The sequence below is a fragment of the Camelina sativa genome, chromosome 9 (assembly GCF_030686135.1).
Source record: "Camelina sativa cultivar CO46 ecotype springtype chromosome 9, ASM3068613v1".
In the NCBI taxonomy this organism is placed as follows: Eukaryota; Viridiplantae; Streptophyta; class Magnoliopsida; order Brassicales; family Brassicaceae; genus Camelina; species Camelina sativa.
Window position 1 is genome coordinate 38942760 of NC_141888.1, and position 19585 is coordinate 38962344.

Consider the following 19585-nt stretch of genomic DNA (forward strand, 5'->3'; position numbering starts at 1 on the left):
AAAAACCAAACTCATTCACATACATACATATTGAAACGTATACCTTTTTTTTTTTTTTAATCTTATCTTTTTAATCTTACACTGTAATCCAATTTATAACCACACACCAATAGAAATGTATCTTCCCTTTTCTGACATTGTGGCCATGGTACATCCCCAAATAGAGATGCCCAAGTCCCAAGACCTATAAGGCTATAAATCGTCACAATTCCAGAAGAGAAGAATCACATCCAAGAAGAAAAACATATCTAGATCTTAAACTCGTAGATTCAACCTCCTGCAGTCTCTCTCTCCAATTTGCATCCATCACATAATCATTAAGGTATGACCTTCCATGCCCAAAGTCCAATCCTTAGTGTAAAATCATTTACTTTGCTTCGAGTCTTGTGTAGTTATGTCACATACATGATGCGTTTACTTTGCTTTATACTTTGCTTTATACTTCTTTCATTATCGTTTGGTTCCTCTGCGATCAGCTAGTCTCTGATTTTGACATGCCTGTTAGGCTTTTACCATGTCTAGCCGAACAAGTTACTACTGTCACTGTGTTACATGACCTCTAAGTTAGATCTCTTATGCGAAAGCTTGTTTGGGCACCTTGGATGTGACCCTGTAACTTTTTCCTTTTGAGTCTTAAACTGTCTAGTGATAAAGCATCAAATTCCTTTTTTTTTTCTTTAATACTCCTTTATTTATTAATGGTGAGCTAATTTCAAACTTTGAACACAGAAATCCAAGTTAGCAAAGCTTTTTTAAATAGATCTCAGACCTGTATCTTTTTAACTTTAATGTATTTGTTGATTATTTTTTTTTTAACAAATTCAATATCTTTTCTTTAATCATCAGTGCAACAAGCATTCTTATTTTTCTTCTTCGGTATTATTTTTGTTTAAAAATATATATTTACCATGATAAAAAAATTATGGATCTGCAACTATTAAGTTGTTTCATAAAAATTCACGAAATAAAACTTTTTTAATTGACAACTTTCCTATAATTTTAAGAAATTTTCAAAAAAATAATTTTTAAAAGTTTTGGAAAACCCTTTAATACAGTATTTTACGTGATTTATACTATATCAAATTTATTAGTGTTTTTTATATTATTCATGAACGATATTTACCATCTCAAGTCATTGTTTTCAAAACGCATTCAATCATATACACTATCTTAAGTAATAAAAAAATTTCCTAACTTCTACGACCGATTCCACCATAGTTTGATTCCACTAAATTGTGTTACCCTGCAGTAGAGTTTGGCTATAGATCGAGCGGTGTCGATTGAATGATGATAAAAGAAAAAATAAATTCTTCCTAACATATTATCATTAAAATTAAAATCCTTTTATTTTCTTATAGTAATCCTTTTATTTAATATAAAAATATTTTTTTCATGGACAAAAAAAGAGGAAAAAAAAATACAGCCAAATTGACCCATTTTGTAAAAATCCAAATTACTCTTCATAAGCTAACATAACCATTAACAAAAACCACCACACCCCATTTAACTCAGCCTTCTTTATATTATACTATTATACAATAAAGTTCACATATACATACATAGACCTACACACTATACACATATTTTTTCCTTCCCGAGTATATATATTTTTAAAACCTAATAATTCAATTTATATACCACACACAGAGAGAGAAATAATAATTATACCCTAGAGAGCATAGAAAAGTTATCTTCGTTATTTTCGACATTTCAGGCCATGGTACATGCCCAAATACCGATGCCATCGACCAATAAAACTTTCATACAATAACCCAGAAGATAAGTAAAAAATCTCTAGATTCGATTTCAAAAAAACCCTTTCTCTATTCTCTAATTTTGCATCGCACCCACACCACAACACACAGATCAATCAATAAGGTGTGTAATACAAACCTTCCCCCATGCCCAAATCTTTAGTGTATATAAAAAAAAAAAGGAACCCGTATTATTATTATTACTATGTCACATACATGATGTGTTTGTTGTTCCGTTCCCACTTTTATAATTATCTTTTTTTTTTTTTTTTTGGGTTGGTTTGGTTCTTCTTCCGTGACCTAGCCTTTGATTCCGCCATGTCTGTTTCCATGTGTATCCTAACAAGTTATTGTGTTACCTGACCTTTCTCTTATAGTTTTTTACCTTTATTTATTAGTAATTAGATTTGCTTTGTGCATTTTAACATTTTTTTTGGTCACCCTCTCACCACACACCTGGGTTTGTTGTTGATAGGTCATGTTATTGATCTTCGAATTGGTACTTGATCCCCATCTATGGACCAACCTTTTTTTATACATATCTCTACTAATCCAATAGTGGGTTTTTATCAATTCTTGTAGAATTCAGGGTTTTAGTTTACTTCGTAAGATCTGAATTGTTAGATTTAACAATTGTGATTAGAGTAGTACCAAACAATGTTCATGTAATAATTGACCTTGGTATGTCTGAAATTTTCTTGCCTTATTAGAAATTTTCTTATGGTTAAAATTTGATTAGGAAAGCAATTGATATTGAGTTATGTGTTTGATTATTATTATATTGGTTTCTCCTCTGTTCTTATTTGCAGAATTGTGTGGTTATATCAAGTCCTGGGTTTAAACAAGTGAATTTACCAAGTGGTGATTTATGGAAGTTGAAATGGATGAATTGGTTCTTGACGTGGATGTTGAGGAAGCAACAGAAGTGGATGAATTGGTGAAATCTGAGCTGGAGGATGATGTAAACACGGTGAAGCCTAGTACTGATTCAGTTACCGTTATGGAAGTTACCGGTAATAGTGGCGAGGCTGAAGGCGAGTCATCTCCTTCTGAGCCTAAATGGTTTCAACAAGATGAACCTATTGCTTTGTGGGTGAAGGTAATAATGATACGTTTTTATAGCTCTCATAATTTGGAATCTTGAATGTTTTTTTTTCATATGGTTAATGTTTTGGTGTTGTAGTGGAGAGGGAAATGGCAGGCTGGAATCAGATGTGCCAAAGCTGATTGGCCATTGTCGACGTTGAGAGGGAAACCGACTCATGATAGAAAAAAGTATTGTGTGATTTTTTTCCCGCATACGAAGAACCACTCATGGGCTGATATGCAGCTTGTTCGATCCATCAATGAGTTTCCTGATCCTATTGCTTATAAGTCACACAAAGTTGGACTTAAATTGGTTAAAGATTTAACTGCTGCTCGACGCTTTATCATGCGCAAGCTTACTGTTGGGATGTTCAATATAGTTGACCAGTTCCCCTTGGAGGTATATACTCTGGAATATAACTATTTTTTGTATACCGAAGAATTTAGATTGTATTTGATTTAACGTTTTTGATGTTGCAGGTTGTAGCTGAGGGGGCTAGAGATATAATAATCTGGAAAGAATTTGCAATGGGGGCTACTAGAAGTACAAGTTATCATGATCTTGGGATAATGCTTGTGAAGCTTCATAGTGTAAGCTTCTTCTCTGTTTGCTGTTAAAGTTTGGAGTGTTTTTTTTTTTGTTTGATTTTTGTGTAATCATGTCTCGGTTTTTGTGTAATGTTTGTTCAGATGATTTTGCAACAATACATGGATCCGGTTTGGCTTGAGAACTCATTTACTTTGTGGGTACAAAAATGTAACAATGCAGTGAATGCCGAGAGTATTGAACTACTGAATGAGGTAATGACTTCACCAGAGCCTGATTGTGTATTGTGCAGACATGTTTTTTTTTGTAACTAAGTTCACTTTATCTTGTTGTGTGTTTAGGAGTTTGACAGTTGTATCAAGTGGAATGAAGTCAAATCACTGTCTGAGACGCCAGTGCTACCAATGGTGTTGTCAGAATGGAAAACGTGGAAGCATGACATTGCGAAGTGGTTCTCAATATCTCGCCGTAGTGTTGGCGAGATAGGACAACAGAATGGTGAAAGCGTGTTTAACTCGGATGTCCAGGCTAGCCGTAAAAGACCAAAACTTGAGATACGACGTGCAGAGGCAACAAATGCATCACAGATGGTTACTGAAGCTTCGCCACAAGAATTGACTGCAATTGATTCGGAACCTTTTGGTTCTCGAGGCAATGCAAATACTCCTGAGGTGGTGAAAGAAGAAAACCAGATAAGGAATGCACCAACGAATGGTTTGGACCTATGGGATGGCATTGTTGTTGAAGCGAATGGTTCACAGCTCATGAAAACAAAAGAAGTTAATGGACTGTCTCACCCACAACACCTACACATTAACGAACCAGTTCTGAAGAAACCATTTGGTTCGGGAAATAAGAGTCAGCAATGCACAGCTTTCATTGAATCAAAAGGAAGGCAATGTGTGAGGTGGGCGAATGAAGGTGATGTGTATTGTTGTGTGCATTTAGCTTCTCGTTTCACCACCAAATCTACGAAGAACGAGGGCTCTCCTGCAGTTGAAGCACCAATGTGCGGAGGCATTACTGTTCTTGGTACCAAATGCAAGCACCGATCTCTACCCGGATTGTTGTTCTGCAAGAAACATCGCCCTCAAACAGGGATAGAGAAACCTGATAATTCTTTATCTCTTCCGGCGAAAAGAAAGGTAGCGGAGATTATGTCAGACTTGGAAACAAATCAATGTCAAGATTTGGTGCCTTTTGGAGAACATGAAGGTCCATCTTTCGAGAAACATGAGCCCCATGGAGCCACAAGCTTCACTGAGATGTTTGAACATTGTAGCCAAGAGGATAACTTGTGTATAGGTTCTTGCTCAGAAAACAGTTATATTCCTTGCAGTGAGTTCTCAACAAAGCACTCATTATACTGTGAACAGCACCTTCCTAACTGGCTCAAGCGTGCAAGGAATGGTAAGAGTCGAATCATATCGAAGGAAGTGTTTATAGATCTCTTAAGGGGTTGTTTATCGCGTGAGGAAAAATTGGCTCTACATCAAGCTTGTGATATTTTCTACAAGCTCTTCAAAAGTGTCTTATCTTTAAGAAACTCTGTCCCCATGGAAGTACAGCTTGATTGGGCGAAAGCAGAAGCTTCAAGAAACGCTGACGCTGGGATTGGGGAGTTCTTGATGAAGTTAGTATCCTATGAAAGGGAGAGATTAACTAGGATATGGGGTTTCGGTGCTGGTGCTGGTGATGATGAAGAAGATGCATCATTATTATATGATACATATGCCTATGGTGATGATGATAATGGAGAAGAAACTACTGACAAAGATAAATGGTCGTTTAGTGGATTTGCTTGTGCTATTTGCTTAGATTCTTTTGTGAACAGAAAGCTTTTGGAAAGTCATGTGGAGGAGAGACATCACGTGCAGTTTGCGGAAAAGTGTATGCTTCTTCAGTGTATTCCTTGTGGCAGCCATTTTGGAGATAAAGATCAGTTGCTACTACATGTGCAAGCTGTGCATCCTTCTGAGTGCAAATCGCTAACCGTTGTTTCTGAGTGCAACTTGACTAATGGTGAGTCTTCTCAGCAACCTGAAGCTGGCAGCTCACAGATTGTGTTGAGCCAAAACAGCGAGAGTACAAGCGGCGTACATAAATTTGTTTGCAAGTTCTGTGGGATGAAGTTCAATTTATTACCTGACCTTGGCCGTCACCATCAAGCTGAACACATGGGACCAAATCTAGTCGGCTCTCGTGGTCCAAAGAAAGGGTTAAGGTTTAATACCTACAGGATGAAATCTGGTAGGCTTAGTCGTCCAAATAAATTCAAGAAAAGTCTTGGAGCAGTCTCATATAGGATTAGAAACCGGGCTGGTGTAAATATGAAGAGGAGGATACAAGGTTCGAAATCTCTCGGCACGGAAGGAAACACTGGAGTATCATCGCCGCTTCCAAGCGATAGTAGAAACGTTGATGGCACAACAGATGCTCATTGCTCTGTGGTTTCGAATATATTGTTGTCAAAGGTTCAGAAAGCGAAACATCGTCCTAATAACCTCGATATCTTGTCTGCTGCTCGATCAGCTTGCTGTAGGGTGAGCCTTGAGCTCTCTTTGGAGGCTAAATTCGGGAATTTGCCTGAGCGGATATATCTCAAGGCAGCAAAACTTTGCGGTGAGCAAGGTGTACAAGTGCAATGGCATCAGGAAGGATACATATGCTCTAACGGATGTAAGTCTGTTAAAGACTCAAATCTTCTACGTCCCTTGATCCCGAGACAAGAGAATGATCGATTCGGGGTAGCTATGGAGGCTGGAGAACATTCTAATACTGAGTTGGAAGTGGATGAGTGTCATTGTATCATGGAGGCTCATCATTTTAGTAAGAGACCTTTTGGAAATACTACGGTTTTGTGCAACGACTTAAGCTGTGGTAAGGAAGCTGTTCCAATTTGTGTCGTCGATGATGGTCTTTTGAATTCCGAAAAGCTGCATGAGAAGCCTTGGGAAAGCTTTAATTATGTTACAAAATCAATACTTCATCCGTCAATGGATCTCGTAAAAGAGGTATCTTTACTTGTTGTAGCTCTGTCGTATCCTTGAAACAGAATTGTGACTCCATGTTGTAACCTTGTTTCTTGTCCGCTGTTTATAATGCAGAATCTGCAGCTCAGGTGTGGATGTCGCAGTTCAGTGTGCTCGCCTGTAACTTGTGATCATGTATACCTTTTCAATAACGATTTTGAGGACGCTAGAGACATATATGGAAAACCCATGAGGTTTAGATTCCCATATGATGACAAACAACGTATCATTTTGGAGGTAAATTTTTGTTTTACTTCTCAGTTGAAGTGATTTTTTTACTACTTGACAACATGTTCGTCAATTCTGAAAATGTTACAGGAAGGTTATCCTGTTTATGAATGCAATGACTTCTGTGGATGCTCTAGAACATGTCAGAATCGGGTTTTGCAGAATGGAGTTCACGTTAAACTAGAAGTTTTTAGAACTGAAAGCAAGGTGTGATCCTTTTACAGTCATTGTCTTTTATTCATTTCTCTTACTTCAGTTCCAATATCCATGACTTGGTTGATCCACAGGGATGGGGATTGAGAGCTTGTGAACATATACTGCGTGGCACATTTGTTTGCGAATTCATTGGGGAGGTTATTGATCAGGAAGAAGCAAACAAGAGACGAAACCAGTACGTAGCATTTTTGTTAATATTTTTGGCCTTTTTGTACGTATCAAAACTTAAAATCCTGCTATTGATTTCATAGGTATGGCAAAGAAGGTTGCAGCTACATACAGGAAATTGATGCTAATATGAACGATATCGGTAGATTGATCGAAGGAGAGTCTGATTATGTTATTGATGCTACTACTCATGGCAACATCTCTCGATACATTAATCACAGGTGTGTAAAACAAAACTAAAACTTTTGCATTATCCTACTACATAGACTGTTGATTTTTTAATCTGGTTTCATCTCTAGCTGCTCGCCAAATCTTGTTAATCACCAAGTTATTGTGGATAGCATGGAGTCCCCACTCGCTCATATCGGTCTATATGCCAGTATGGATGTAAGGCTCTTCTTCTATCTTGCTTGAAATAAGTATCAAAGTGTTGAACTGAACTGATATCTTTGTTATGCGTGTAAAAACAGATAGCTGCAGGAGAAGAGATCACTCGAGACTATGGTCGCAGACTTGTAACATCTGGAAAAGAAACTGAGCATCCTTGTCATTGTAAAGCAACTAACTGCAGAGGTAGTTTGTTGTGTTAGATTTTTGGTTCCTAGGAACATTCTTTGCAGATTTGTTTCCTTCAGACTTTTTTTTTTACCTTTTCTCCCATTGAACCTGTAGACAGCTTTGGTTTATTCATTCTGTTTAGTCTCCTTCAAGCTTTTACCTTTTTTTCTCTCCATTGATCTTTAAAATGATCAAATCTTGATTTCTCCTTTCATAACTGTGAAGAACCAAAAGGGAAGCCCATAGCCAAAGATTACTATTGCAACCATACCTGAAATCATTAAGAACCAATCAAAGTTTGAAACTTTTTCTAAAGATTGGAATCTTTCTTCTTCTTGTTCTTACCAAAGTCAATGGGTTTTGTGGAAGAAGCTTGTAGTTGCAGAACCATGGAAGCTACGACCAAACCACTTCCAATCTTCTCTCTAACCACTCTATGAGTAAGATCCAAAGACAAGACTCCAACTTTCTCTGTTGTGACATCCTCTGCTACAACTTTAACTAACAAGAACAGACCCAAGCCTAAAGCTGTTCTCACCATCATTTGTTTGATTCTTCTCGACTTAGATATTCTTCTTTTGCAGTTAATCAGATTAACTACACATGCAAGTGTATATAGAGGAAACCAGAAGTACCAATCTACAGAAACACAGACAAAAAAAAGAAAGTTTACATAATCTTGTTAAAGAGATCACAGAAGAAGTAAAAACAAGTTTTTTTTTTTTAGTACCAGGATCATTAAGCTGGACAGATGCAGAATAAGCAAACAAAAATGCCATTAGCAGACAGCATAATCTAAATAGGTTTCTGGGTTTTGTCATATCTTCCTTAAGATTTCTGGATCTTTAAACTCAGATCAAACTTAGATCGTAGCCTCGTCGTATGTATGATATGAGATACTGCTGACGCGTCTGCTAAATCATATATCGATAACCGACACAGAACCTATAAACCCGGTTCTTCGGTATGTTTCGGTTCTCGTTGATGATTGTCCCAGAAAGCCCATAGCCCATAGGATTTTCTTTGTTTCTTTCGCAATAGTTTGGCTTCAAATTTGTCTCCAATATTAAAGTCTTTAAAATAAAATAAAAATGACTATTTTTTTCCTATTTCAAAAGAAAATATTATAAGTATAAATATTGTCTCTATTTTATTATTAGTAGTAATACTCTTAATTTTCTAGATTTATAAATTTTATTCAGATATTGTAAATATTTTACAATAACCAAATAATTCGTCAAATTTTATCTAAATTAACATTATTATAAATTATATCACATTGCATAACACTAATAAAATAAAACATATATTTGTAGTAATGCAAGTGTAGACATATACTTTTTCCAAAAATAATCAGTTAATGCATTTCATAGTGAAAAATTATTAAAATCTCATATTTTATGGATTTGTCATTTTTGAGCACTTTAAAATGTCCATATTTATGTTTTTTTTTTTTGGTAACAAATACTAAATTTTAAATACAAATAGAACTGACTAAAGTCAAACATAATGGGTTAAGTGCATGTTTATTCGTATTTTTATAGCCAAAAAATGGCAAATCCATAAGATTTTAGAAAAAAAATGACAAAATCCTTAAATGTCATCACGAAAAATGGTAAGTTCATAACTGTTTTTTTATAAAAAAAAATAGTAAAATTAATTTCAAATTAAAAAATTATACAAACATAGAAAATGTTTTTACAAAATTTTGTTTTCGTTATTCTCAAAATGATATATGTAAAGATTTCTATCCACAATCAGTAAACAAAAAATTTGTGTCCTAATTCAGAATCATAACATAACTTATGGAGATTAGATTAGTCGTTATGACTTAGGACCATAGTGATCGTTTCCGATCCTTCAACAGTGGTGTGATTCAATGTATAAATTGGAACTTTTGTAAGCTCTACGGAGAGTTTTCTTGATATGTTTCATTTGTTGTCTTTGAATGACTCTAATATGAACCTTTTCTTGTTTTTTACATTCTCCAATTGTATCATTCTACTTATGTGAATGTGCAAAAATTACTACTTTTACATCTACATTTAATTTGGTAGTCTACAAAACTATACATCTACATATATTCACAACGAAATTACTACTTATGTGAATATATGTAGATGTATAGTTTTGCACACTACCAAATAAAATGTGGATGTATAATATATGAGGCCACACTTCACATAACATGAACATAAGACAACAAAAAGATACGGGCCTATCCTCTGTAATTAATTATTCTAACAAATAGTGCACCATCACTGTTCTCCAATCATTCTATTCTCTACCCAATTCATTTATTGCGAAGTAAATTTTTTATATTGATGCACACATATAACGTATTTATTTTGTTGACACATGTAATGTTGTATTTGTAGTTTGAAACTTTCACTCATAGGCATAGCTAGCTAGCATTGTGGTATACGATCCATATATTTTTAAATTTTTAACATGTGCTCAGTATACGAAATAAAAATTTCCAAAAATAAACTAAGTTCGACATTTAGGCATATGTTCATAAGTAATTATGTATGTGAGGTCGAGAATATAAACAATTTTGATACAATTGGTTTTAGTGAGGGGACCTATTAGTTTGGTCATAAAAGTATGGTTGTATGTGATGGGGTACTCATCGGATTCGGCGATCGCTAAATTCTGTAATGCCATGGCCCCAAAGCCCAGTACCATTCAAATGGGACCGACCTCCTCTTCTCATTCTTAGACCGGAGAAAGTCGTAGGACCCCAACCCCCCACAACTTGGTTTAATCTTCTTCTATTCCAATCCATTCAATTCTAATTGCTAGAACTGAAGCACGATATGAAATTTAAGTGTTTCGAACCCCAAAAAGATCTCCTATGAATTTAGTGAATCTAAATTCGAACACGTTATTTGACCTAATTTAGTGAAAATTTTGGTAGAGAATTGCAAGCGTAGATCAAGGTACGCAGGGAGAGATTACTGATGAACATCAACCATTTGTCATATTGTTCAAATGCTATTTTGATTAGTAACTTCACATTTTTTCTCTTATAATGTTTTTTACTCTTTCATCAGAATTTTCTCAATTATCTGAGTGTCTAACCCAGCCCCGAATAAATATCGGTTAAGTAAACCGGTTTGATATATTGTCAAATTATGTGTTAAATCGACTTTAAAACCAACAAAATGAACATATTAATTAACTTTGGAAATGTGATTTATACGGGAAAATAACATGTGTATTTTTTGTGTGATTCACGTAAATAGTTAACGTAATATAATATAACAAATAACATGTTGTATATATGTCGTCCGAGAAAATAGTATGTTAACTGTTATTACAAAATTGGGTGAAATATATGTTATTTAAAACAAAATTATGATAAATGAACAAGCTATTTTTATTTGATATATTTTTAAGCAACTGTGAGGTTAAAATTTGGGTACCTAGCTAGTTTATAGTTTCCATAAGTAGAAATTAAATATTTTCTATAGATGAAATAAGAAGCTTGCATAGATGATGAAGAACAAATATATATATATATATATATATATATATATAAATTACGGATATGAGTTTCATAATAACTCACAGTTAACAGTTTTTAACAAATAATCAAACATTTCATCCAACAAGATTTAAACAGAATCGATAAATTTTTCAATCTGATAATTACTTATATATATATAATATATATAATTAAGAGAATGAACCAATCAATAGCTTTATTTAACCTAAAAACAAAGCAAAAATAGTACGCAGCGTTGTTAATTTGTATATATATGTGGAAATCACCGAATGTGCTAACATTTTCAAGGCCAACTTAACCACTAATTCACATGGAAAATTTAATATTTCAAGAGATTAACTAGTGTATATATATATCAAAAAAATGTATGCATGACAGAAAGTTCCACCATGCGATTCATGCGTGCAGTATAAATTATAAACATGACATTGACACAGAGACTGTCAATGTATTCGACAGCAAATATATACAAACGCTTGCGTATGGATCATTAAAAGGCAGAGGCCCTCCAGTATTAAAATCAAGAATCTTACACTCATGCATAGTTGATTTTCTTGTCACGTTCAGATCTGCATTGATATTTTTCTTTTAACAAAGGACAAAATAAATTGTTATATTGTATTTTTGTGTACCAGCCAAAAAAATAATAATGAATTAAATCATAAATCAGTATATGAAAATTTCCATTTTAAATAATATTCTTTTATAAGAGTATGGTAGATATTGGACAGTGGTCAGACAAGAAGGGTTAAAAATTGGACCACTAAAATAGGAATAAATGTATTTAGGCTTCTAATGGCAACATGTGCAACAGCTGCGAAAGAAATGATGTTCAGTTTTAATTCTAACTTTATATGCAAATATTTTTATAAAATCATTACCTTTTTTTTTTGATAAAATATTTTAACTTGATATACATTATCTTTGTTTAGTCATTAAAACACAAAACGGAATAGTTTAAGACGAAAATTATGTCACTACATCATTACTATATATCCAACAGTTCAAGTGTAATTGTTGTCTTGTTGTCATTTTCATTTACTACTTTTTAAGAGTGAGGAAAAACAAACAAGATTAAGGGTAAAACATGTGTATATTTGTGTGATTATAATTAACTAAAGGTGAGACTTAAAGAAACTATATATACACTAGAACACCAAATTTTAACGTCTCATTTGCAGAAATTCATTATATATTTAGAATTAGGTGACACGTAGATGTTCTTGTTTACAAAAATTATTGAAGTAACTTTTAAGGGAACCCTTTTAGAAATAAATTAAGTAACAAGTCCCTATTTCATAATTTTTTTCTATAAAAAAAGCAATGTGTAGCACCATGGCAATGAGCTTAAATGCCCCTTTGTGGAAACAAAACGTCTCTGTCTCGATTGAGATATCCCCAATATGACATGTAACCAAATCTTTGGAGTTCTAGGGAAATTTTTTTTTTGTTAGAGAAAAAAAAAAGAACTCAGAAATATCTTCATCAAACAATATTATTGTTTCTATTTAAACAAGATGTCACGTTTTAAAGTTTAAACTACTTAAATATAAATATAAAAATAATGCAATTGTTAATACGTCGATAGTGCACCAAATATATTTTGTTGCCATTACTAAATTAAGGAGTACATAGTTGTAGTAAGTAGGGATTAGTTGAGATGATTAAATTGATTAAACAAGCAAAGTGATTTGACTTAAATGGAACATTGGCACTTTCCTACGACTGTTATCGTTTATTAGTAAAACCAAATGGAAGAATCCAATAAATATAGTATAACTTTGATGGCTAGCTAGGATAATACTTGGTATATGTATCTCTCTTCTTCTTACGACAGAAAAGACAGAAAAAAAAATGAAAAGAAGTTTAAAAGTATGTGAAGAGACTAAAAACATATATAGATAAACCAAAAAAAATATTCACTATAATAAAAATTTGGATTAATAAATTTGAGAAACGACGAAGACTAAAAATCTCCAAAGTCTCTAACGGAGAAAGAAGTGTTCTTATCAGGAATATTGCCAGAGTGGCGTAGACCAAGCGTAAGTGACACGTCACCAGGCTGTTTGGTGCCGAATCTTATGACGTTCACACCATCGTCGACGTGGAAGTCACTGACGTCTTGCTGACACGTGGTGACGGTGAAGGCGTCTGAGCCGCCGTGAGAAGCGGCGGCGACGGAAGGGAGGAGGAATGAAGAGTCGCTATCGTGATGCGTCGATGTCATCGTCGTTGGAGTTTGTGCGGTTATGACAGTGAAGTTGTTTTCATTGTTGTTGGGTTTCGTGTCGTTGTTGTTTGTTTGTTGCTGTCTTCTTTGTTGTTGATTTTCATTTTCTTCTGCTTCTTCTTCTCTTTCTTTTGCTTCTTGTTGATACATTTCTTCAACCATTGGTTTCCATAGACGAACCCTAGCATTTATGAACCAGTTTGATACCTGAAAATTGAAAAAAAATTAATCAACTTTTTCACTTTAAATTTAAATTAACAAGTTTAATTAAATAGAATTTTTGAGAAAAACAAAATTATTATGGATATGTGAAAGAAAATAATACTCATTCCTTTCTAATAATAAGATAATGTTTGCAAGTACACCACATATAAAAGAAAGTTACATAAGAACATTCATTTACCATAAAGATAATTAGGATTGTTAATTTAAAAATGAAAAATATCACTTAATTAATAAAATTAAAATACAAATTTGTTGATTAAAACTTCACTTAATTAAAATGATAAGAATGGAGTGCAAGTTATGTAACATCTAATAAAAATAATATACATATCAAATTTGTCATTATATCCATGCAAAAATTTTAACTTTTGGTATTTTTTACTTCTTTTGATTAATGTATTTTATAAGATTAACATTTTAAAACGACACTCATTTTAAATCAGAAAGAATGTCAAAACACAATTTGAAAGTATGATGAACTATAATGGATAGATCAAGCCAAGTGTATTAAATTTGGGATGTACATAATAGTTAATATATATGTACAAGACTGTGAAATGAAAGCTTCAAACTTTCATGTACTTGAGAAATACTAGTACTGTCTTTGTGCTGAGTATTTACGTCTCTCTCTCTCTCCTATGTTTTGTATACTTGTGTGTGTGTGCGTATGATGTATTAAATGTAAAATAACGAAACCCAAGAAAAAATGATTTCATCATATTCAAAATCCATGCAAGAGAAATAAACATGAGGCCACTCATGTCAGATTTTGCATGATGAAATGATTGATATACATGGTAAATTGTGAATTAGTTGCAACATGTAAATGAATAATCAAAAGGGTTCTTGTATATGATCAGTATTAAAATATATATATATATATATATGTACATACATGCATGCATGTATCTATACAGATAAAGGCTGACCTGATTTCTGGATAAACCAGTCTGTCGTGCTAAGAGGTGCTTATCAGCATCGCTTGGGTACCTGAGAAAGAGACCAGAAAATGACTTCACAATCTTTAGAACCCTAAACCCAATAATTATTTATTTATTTTTTGCATAGAGAGAGAGATAAGAGGAAAAACACAATCAAGTAGATGCAAGAAAAGGTACAAACTTTTCTTCTTACAAGGGCGTGAGAATCTAAGGGACAAAAGAAAAAGCTGATTACAGAATAGAAGCATTTGGTTTTATTTTTGTATCTTCACTTATTTTTCACTATAAAGCAAAAATATATTCATCTGTACAAACCAACCCTTCTCTTCTTTACTTCACTAACAACAAAATAGTAAAATTCTGCAGACATTAAATAGAGAAAGTACTGATGAATAATGAAAGAAGAAATTGCTTTTTCCAGCTTTTAGTTTTTTTTTTCTTTCTCTTTTTAATTTCTGTCTTTCTTAAGAGACAATATACCAATGACACTGTACCACTGACAATTCTGAGACCTATTTTTTTTTGTAATTTTGTTAATGGCAATATATTTACTTCTTTTGATGATGGAATGTGGAAAAAAAAATTAAAGCAAATTAAAGAAAAAAAACAACTAGAAAGAAAGGGTTAGACAGAGACAGAGAAACCCTTAGGATGCTATTATGATCCCAAAGCCTAAAAGTTTGTGATCTCACTCTGCAAACTTCTTTTGTTGCATTAATTATTTAATCCCTTTGCCATGCAAACCATCTTATATTTATATAAACACACACATTTTTCTTGAAGATCCTAAGGTCAAAGCTGATACTACTTTGTTTGAACCAAAAAAAAATAAACTGATCCTTTATATCGGTGGCATCAAGGGAAAAAAACGAAAAATCAATTGATATTTGAATTTTTTTGATTAGTAAATGAACATATATAATCAAACTCATTGACGAATTGGTACTTATTTAAAAGAAATTTTTAGTTTAGTATTGAAAAGAAAAAAAAATCAGCAACATTAAAAATATTTTGATTGAAATTGAAATATTCTTCCCGCAAACCAAACTCAGTTTGAAAAAAAAAATGTCACTTTCATAACTTAATTTTAATAAACATATTATCAGTTAAAGTCTTGGTATCAATGTATAGTGTTAGTCTATATTTTATAATATACGGTCAACATTCAAGAAGATTAGATTATATTTGTAACAAAGAATAAGAGTAGGTAAGTATAATTGAGTAAGGATGAGAAAGTGGACTTACGGATTAAGAAAATGTTCGAAAAGCCAAGCTCTAAGGATATTAACGGAGCGTTCAGGCAAACCACGTTGCGGTCTCCATGCCTCTTGCTCCATCATGCCCATATGATGAAATGCTCGTTGCTGACGCAAACTCTGCTCTAGCAAACGCAATCGCGGCGTTTCGCCTTTGGTTAGCCCAGAGGACGCAGCCCCTGCCGCCTCTTTATCCCCTAGAAGCTCACAGCTGCGTTTAAGCTGAACCGCTACCGCGTCTTTCAAACACCGGAAGTGCCTAGACATTGCCTTTTGAGCTAATGTCGTGTATGGAACCGCTGCGCCGTAACCCATTACTTGGTCGAATGAGTTCACTACCATTTGCATTTGTTCACAGTAGTGGTTGTACCGTCGGTCCACCTACAAATTAAATTTTTAAGAAATGAAATATAGATTGATGAGTTTTTTAATTTGTTTGTTATTATTAGCTCATTTTTTAAAGATAAAAATTCAAACCTCATCAAAAGATTATTTTGTTTAATTAGATAATATTATACATTCATACTTCAAATGTGTTTTGTTCTCCTAATAACATCTTAGAACATAAATTATAATTATAATCTTGACACAAGATAATGTCAACTACAAAATAAATTGTAAGATAAATAATGAAGTAACTTCAAGGACTAGTTTTGGTTACGTAGTAAAGGTAGCTTATATGGAGAAGGGAACTCTAATTTAAAATTTCTGGTTGAAGACTAAATCACTTAAGTAATCATAATTTAATTTCTTATGTTTAAATTTGATTATGCGATGCCACCAAACGCGTGACACAAAATATGGATTAATACATCAAATCAGACTGTAACACCAGTATAATGATATTAGTTAGAAAAATTATATAAATGATGGTAGGATTGCGTAATCAGGCTTTACCAACTAGAGCATGTGTCGTGCTCTTGTACCAGTCGGTCTTTCTCAATACATTTAAATTTTAAGAAAATAACTTATATAGAGTTTATGAAATATTGGTAGATTCAAATTAATTTTAGAATGAACAAAAAAATCACGAAGAAAAATCAAATATTTTAGAGATTAATATGAAAATGTTTATTTAACAAAAAAAATCAATCATTAGAATGGTTCATTAAAGAGTTTGATAGAAATTAAATTAGTTTGGTTAGAGAAAAATAAATGTGAAAACGTTACCTCTTCAAGCATAGACAATAGCTTGACCTTTCTTCTTTGATGTTCAATCCGATCAGCCGGAGATAAAGGAGGATTATCATTAGCTGTTCCAGCGGAAGACGAGGAACCTCCACCAACGCCGCCTCCTCCTCCACCGGTAGTATTAGGGTTTGAGTTGTTCCTACTAAGTTTATTCTTCTTGAAATGCCCTCTTCCGACACTACAAAACTCTTCCAACAATTCTTGTGCCGGTTTTGTATATTTCGAGTTCCTCAACGTATAGATACCTCCAATGGAGGAAGAAGCCGCCATGGGAGACGATGAGGATGACCCGAAATGTCCCACGACTTGATGTTGATGATGATGATGATGAGAAGAAGAAGAATTATCAAGAACAAGGTTCTTGAACTGGTTGAACTGATGATGGTGAGCCGATGCGTTAGTAGAAGAAGAAGTTCCATCAACGGCTGCACAATAAATGCTTCTATATTCCTCGGCTTTAGCTGCGGCTAATGAAGATGAGAGAGATAAAGACAAACCCTTTCTGCCTTCCACGTGGACGGTCCCGATCATATCTCGGTTCTGATGATGATCGGATGAAGATGGCCATGTGAAGTGTTGTTGTTGTTGCTGATGCATAGTGTTCTCGTCGGTGAAAGCAAAACCTTGATGATGATTTGGTAGTAACATATGAAGAGTTGAGTTGTTGTTGTTGTTGTTGTGACGGTTTTGTTGCTCTAGCAATTGTTTAGTACTAGACTGATCAAGAATCTCTCCACCAGAGCCACCACCGCCGCCGCCGGGAAAAGCAAACATTTCAGACAACATCCCGGCTGTCTCATAAACCGGAATTTGAGCACCGGAGACGGCTGATTCATCTACTTCCTCTTCATGATGAGTAGTTGATGATGATCGGTGGAATCCGTTGGAGAAGGAAAAGATTCCTTGGTGATGATGATAATCTTGTGACATAGAAGAATCTGAATTCTGATATTGATGAAAAGTTGTAGTAGCTAAACCCATATCAGTTCTTGATTCTTGTTATTCATTCTATCTCTATCTCTCTCTCCAAAGCTCTTGGATCCTGTAAGGATTCAGACATACACAGAGAATCTTATATAACACACAAAAAAAAATTAAGAAAAAGAAAGAAAGAGAGAGAGAGAGAGAGAGAGGAGCTAGTCAACTAGGTATTATACAGGTTTTTTTTTTGTTGTTGTTGCCAATCTCTTTCTTGTAACTCTTTTAAGGTTCTCACTATCAGCTTTGGTCATCATCTACATATATGGTATATAGAAAGAGAGAAGAGTTACCTTGGAGTTGCAGAGAATTGTAGCTATCCTTTTCTTCTATCTATCTCTCTCTCTAGCTTTCTTTTTCTTAGGCTCTTCTTTTATTTTATTTTATTTTTTCTGTGTTAGCTAGTGAGAGTTTTTGTTGTTTCAGCAAATTTCTTGAAACCAAAAACTTATAAAAAAAAATCTTCTTCCCAAAGAGAAAGGAAGAGAGAGAAGAGAGAAGAAGAAGAGGTCGCTGTTCTTTCTTCCTCGCCTCCCTTTTAAACCCACCATTCTTCTTTATTAGTATTATTTTTGTTTATCATTTTTAGTTTTTTTGTAATAATAATAATGAAGTGGTTTTTATAACTTCTTATTTTAAAATTGTAATCGGTATAAGGTATCCATATCAATAACGATGATGAAGAAAGACAAAACTTATATAATCCTAAAATTACGAAACTGTCCTTGTCTTTTTTTTTTTTTTTGGTTATAATTTTTGTCAACGATATATTAATTTATAAATGCAAAAAAAGAAAAAGAAAAAAATATTTTAACTTTTTTATCACGGAAATGTCGGCTGATATCAACATTTTAAAGGCGTTAATTTGGAAACTTATTTTAAAAAGCAAAACTTAAAAGAATACAAAGATAAGGTGAGACCAAGGTCATATCTCAATGACCCAAACCACCACCATAAATACTTCCACATATATTTCTACTTATATAATATTCTCATTTGCCAAAAAAAAAAAAAAGTATTCTCATTTTGGGCCTTATATATATATAATATATGTACATATATACATATATACTTATTCAGAAAAAAAGATTCTAATATTATATATTCCAACAATGTCCACTCAATTATCCTCTGATTTCGTGTGTGTTTTACTTTCATTTTTACTACTTTTTTTTACGTGTCTACTTCAATCAGCGTATGTAGCTCATGCTACTTATAATGCAGAGCTAAAATCTCAATACTGATAAACGATACTCCATTGTATATGTATATATATCAAATATAACTAAAATACCATCACCCAAATATTGTATTATATCTGGTGCAAAAGATCTTGTTCATGGTGGTATCTCCAAACATAGGATGTTGGCATGAATGCTCAGCTCACTCTCAACAAATGTTCAACGAAGGTTCGACTAATCAACTCAAAATTACCTTCTGACTTTTTTCTGCTTGCTTTGTAACTCAGAATTTGGATTCATGGATCATCTATATGTTCTTAGGCTATACCTTTGGTAACTCGCTTTGGTCTTTGATTTATGAAGGTTACAAATTCTTTGCTCTGAGACACTGTACTTAAATTCGACAAGCTCTACCTATTATCTCTGGTTTTAAAATCTACAGGCATCACTAATTTTCTTTTTTAATATTAATTACACTAATTT

At 33.5% G+C, this 19585-nt stretch overlaps 3 protein-coding genes across 7 annotated transcripts; 1 reads left to right on the top strand and 2 right to left on the bottom strand.

Moving 5' to 3' along the window:
- The first annotated feature begins 13 nt into the window (after window positions 1–13).
- Window positions 14–7735, top strand: LOC104713813 (histone-lysine N-methyltransferase SUVR5). Of its 4 annotated transcripts, none has more exons than XM_087464749.1 (12): window positions 14–322; window positions 2564–2853; window positions 2938–3240; window positions 3321–3431; window positions 3531–3641; window positions 3729–6401; window positions 6495–6656; window positions 6738–6854; window positions 6935–7038; window positions 7115–7252; window positions 7331–7418; window positions 7502–7735. In XM_087464749.1, the coding sequence occupies exons 2-12, from the start codon at window positions 2623–2625 to the stop codon at window positions 7619–7621; spliced, it is 4158 nt and encodes a 1385-aa protein (XP_087320875.1). In that variant the 5' UTR covers window positions 14–322; window positions 2564–2622; the 3' UTR covers window positions 7622–7735. The 4 variants fall into 4 exon arrangements, with proteins under 4 accessions (XP_087320875.1, XP_087320873.1, XP_087320877.1 ...); XM_087464747.1 differs by lacking the exon at window positions 14–322 and adding an exon at window positions 1633–1878; XM_087464751.1 differs by lacking the exon at window positions 14–322 and adding an exon at window positions 1873–2100.
- Window positions 7179–8484, bottom strand: LOC104713814 (uncharacterized). Of its 2 annotated transcripts, XR_015565975.1 has the most exons (4): window positions 8320–8483; window positions 7935–8228; window positions 7681–7860; window positions 7179–7596 (listed from the first exon to the last, which is right to left on the bottom strand). XR_015565975.1 is itself a non-coding variant. In XM_010431024.3 (3 exons), exons 1-3 carry the CDS (start codon window positions 8408–8410, stop codon window positions 7781–7783), a joined length of 465 nt encoding a protein of 154 aa, XP_010429326.2. In that variant the 5' UTR covers window positions 8411–8484; the 3' UTR covers window positions 7179–7780. The 2 variants fall into 2 exon arrangements, 1 of the variants encoding a protein (XP_010429326.2); XM_010431024.3 differs by having other exon boundaries at window positions 7179–7860; window positions 8320–8484.
- Window positions 8485–12815: 4331 nt separating this feature from the next.
- LOC104713815 (BEL1-like homeodomain protein 4) lies at window positions 12816–18586 on the bottom strand. Its single transcript, XM_087466575.1, has 5 exons — window positions 18215–18586; window positions 16923–17985; window positions 15742–16133; window positions 14485–14545; window positions 12816–13537 (listed from the first exon to the last, which is right to left on the bottom strand). The coding sequence occupies exons 2-5, from the start codon at window positions 17922–17924 to the stop codon at window positions 13067–13069; spliced, it is 1926 nt and encodes a 641-aa protein (XP_087322701.1). The 5' UTR covers window positions 17925–17985; window positions 18215–18586; the 3' UTR covers window positions 12816–13066.
- Window positions 18587–19585: the final 999 nt, after the last annotated feature.

What these genes read in the sequence shown, in the direction of transcription:
- LOC104713814 (XM_010431024.3), bottom strand. Translation starts at nt 8,410, where the DNA reads ATGACAAAACCCAGAAACCTATTTAGATTATGCTGTCTGCTAATGGCA. An exon ending in TGTCCAGCTTAATGATCCTG is followed by an intron (nt 8,229 to 8,319) that starts GTACTAAAAAAA and finishes GTGTTTCTGTAG; the next exon opens with ATTGGTACTTCTGGTTTCCT. An exon ending in CACAAAACCCATTGACTTTG is followed by an intron (nt 7,861 to 7,934) that starts GTAAGAACAAGA and finishes TAATGATTTCAG; the next exon opens with GTATGGTTGCAATAGTAATC.
- LOC104713815 (XM_087466575.1), bottom strand. Translation starts at nt 17,924, where the DNA reads ATGGGTTTAGCTACTACAACTTTTCATCAATATCAGAATTCAGATTCT. An exon ending in TATTGTCTATGCTTGAAGAG is followed by an intron (nt 16,134 to 16,922) that starts GTAACGTTTTCA and finishes TTTAATTTGTAG; the next exon opens with GTGGACCGACGGTACAACCA. An exon ending in TTCGAACATTTTCTTAATCC is followed by an intron (nt 14,546 to 15,741) that starts GTAAGTCCACTT and finishes TCTCTTTCTCAG; the next exon opens with GTACCCAAGCGATGCTGATA.
- LOC104713813 (XM_087464749.1), top strand. Translation starts at nt 2,623, where the DNA reads ATGGAAGTTGAAATGGATGAATTGGTTCTTGACGTGGATGTTGAGGAA. An exon ending in TGCTTGTGAAGCTTCATAGT is followed by an intron (nt 3,432 to 3,530) that starts GTAAGCTTCTTC and finishes ATGTTTGTTCAG; the next exon opens with ATGATTTTGCAACAATACAT. An exon ending in GTATTGAACTACTGAATGAG is followed by an intron (nt 3,642 to 3,728) that starts GTAATGACTTCA and finishes TTGTGTGTTTAG; the next exon opens with GAGTTTGACAGTTGTATCAA.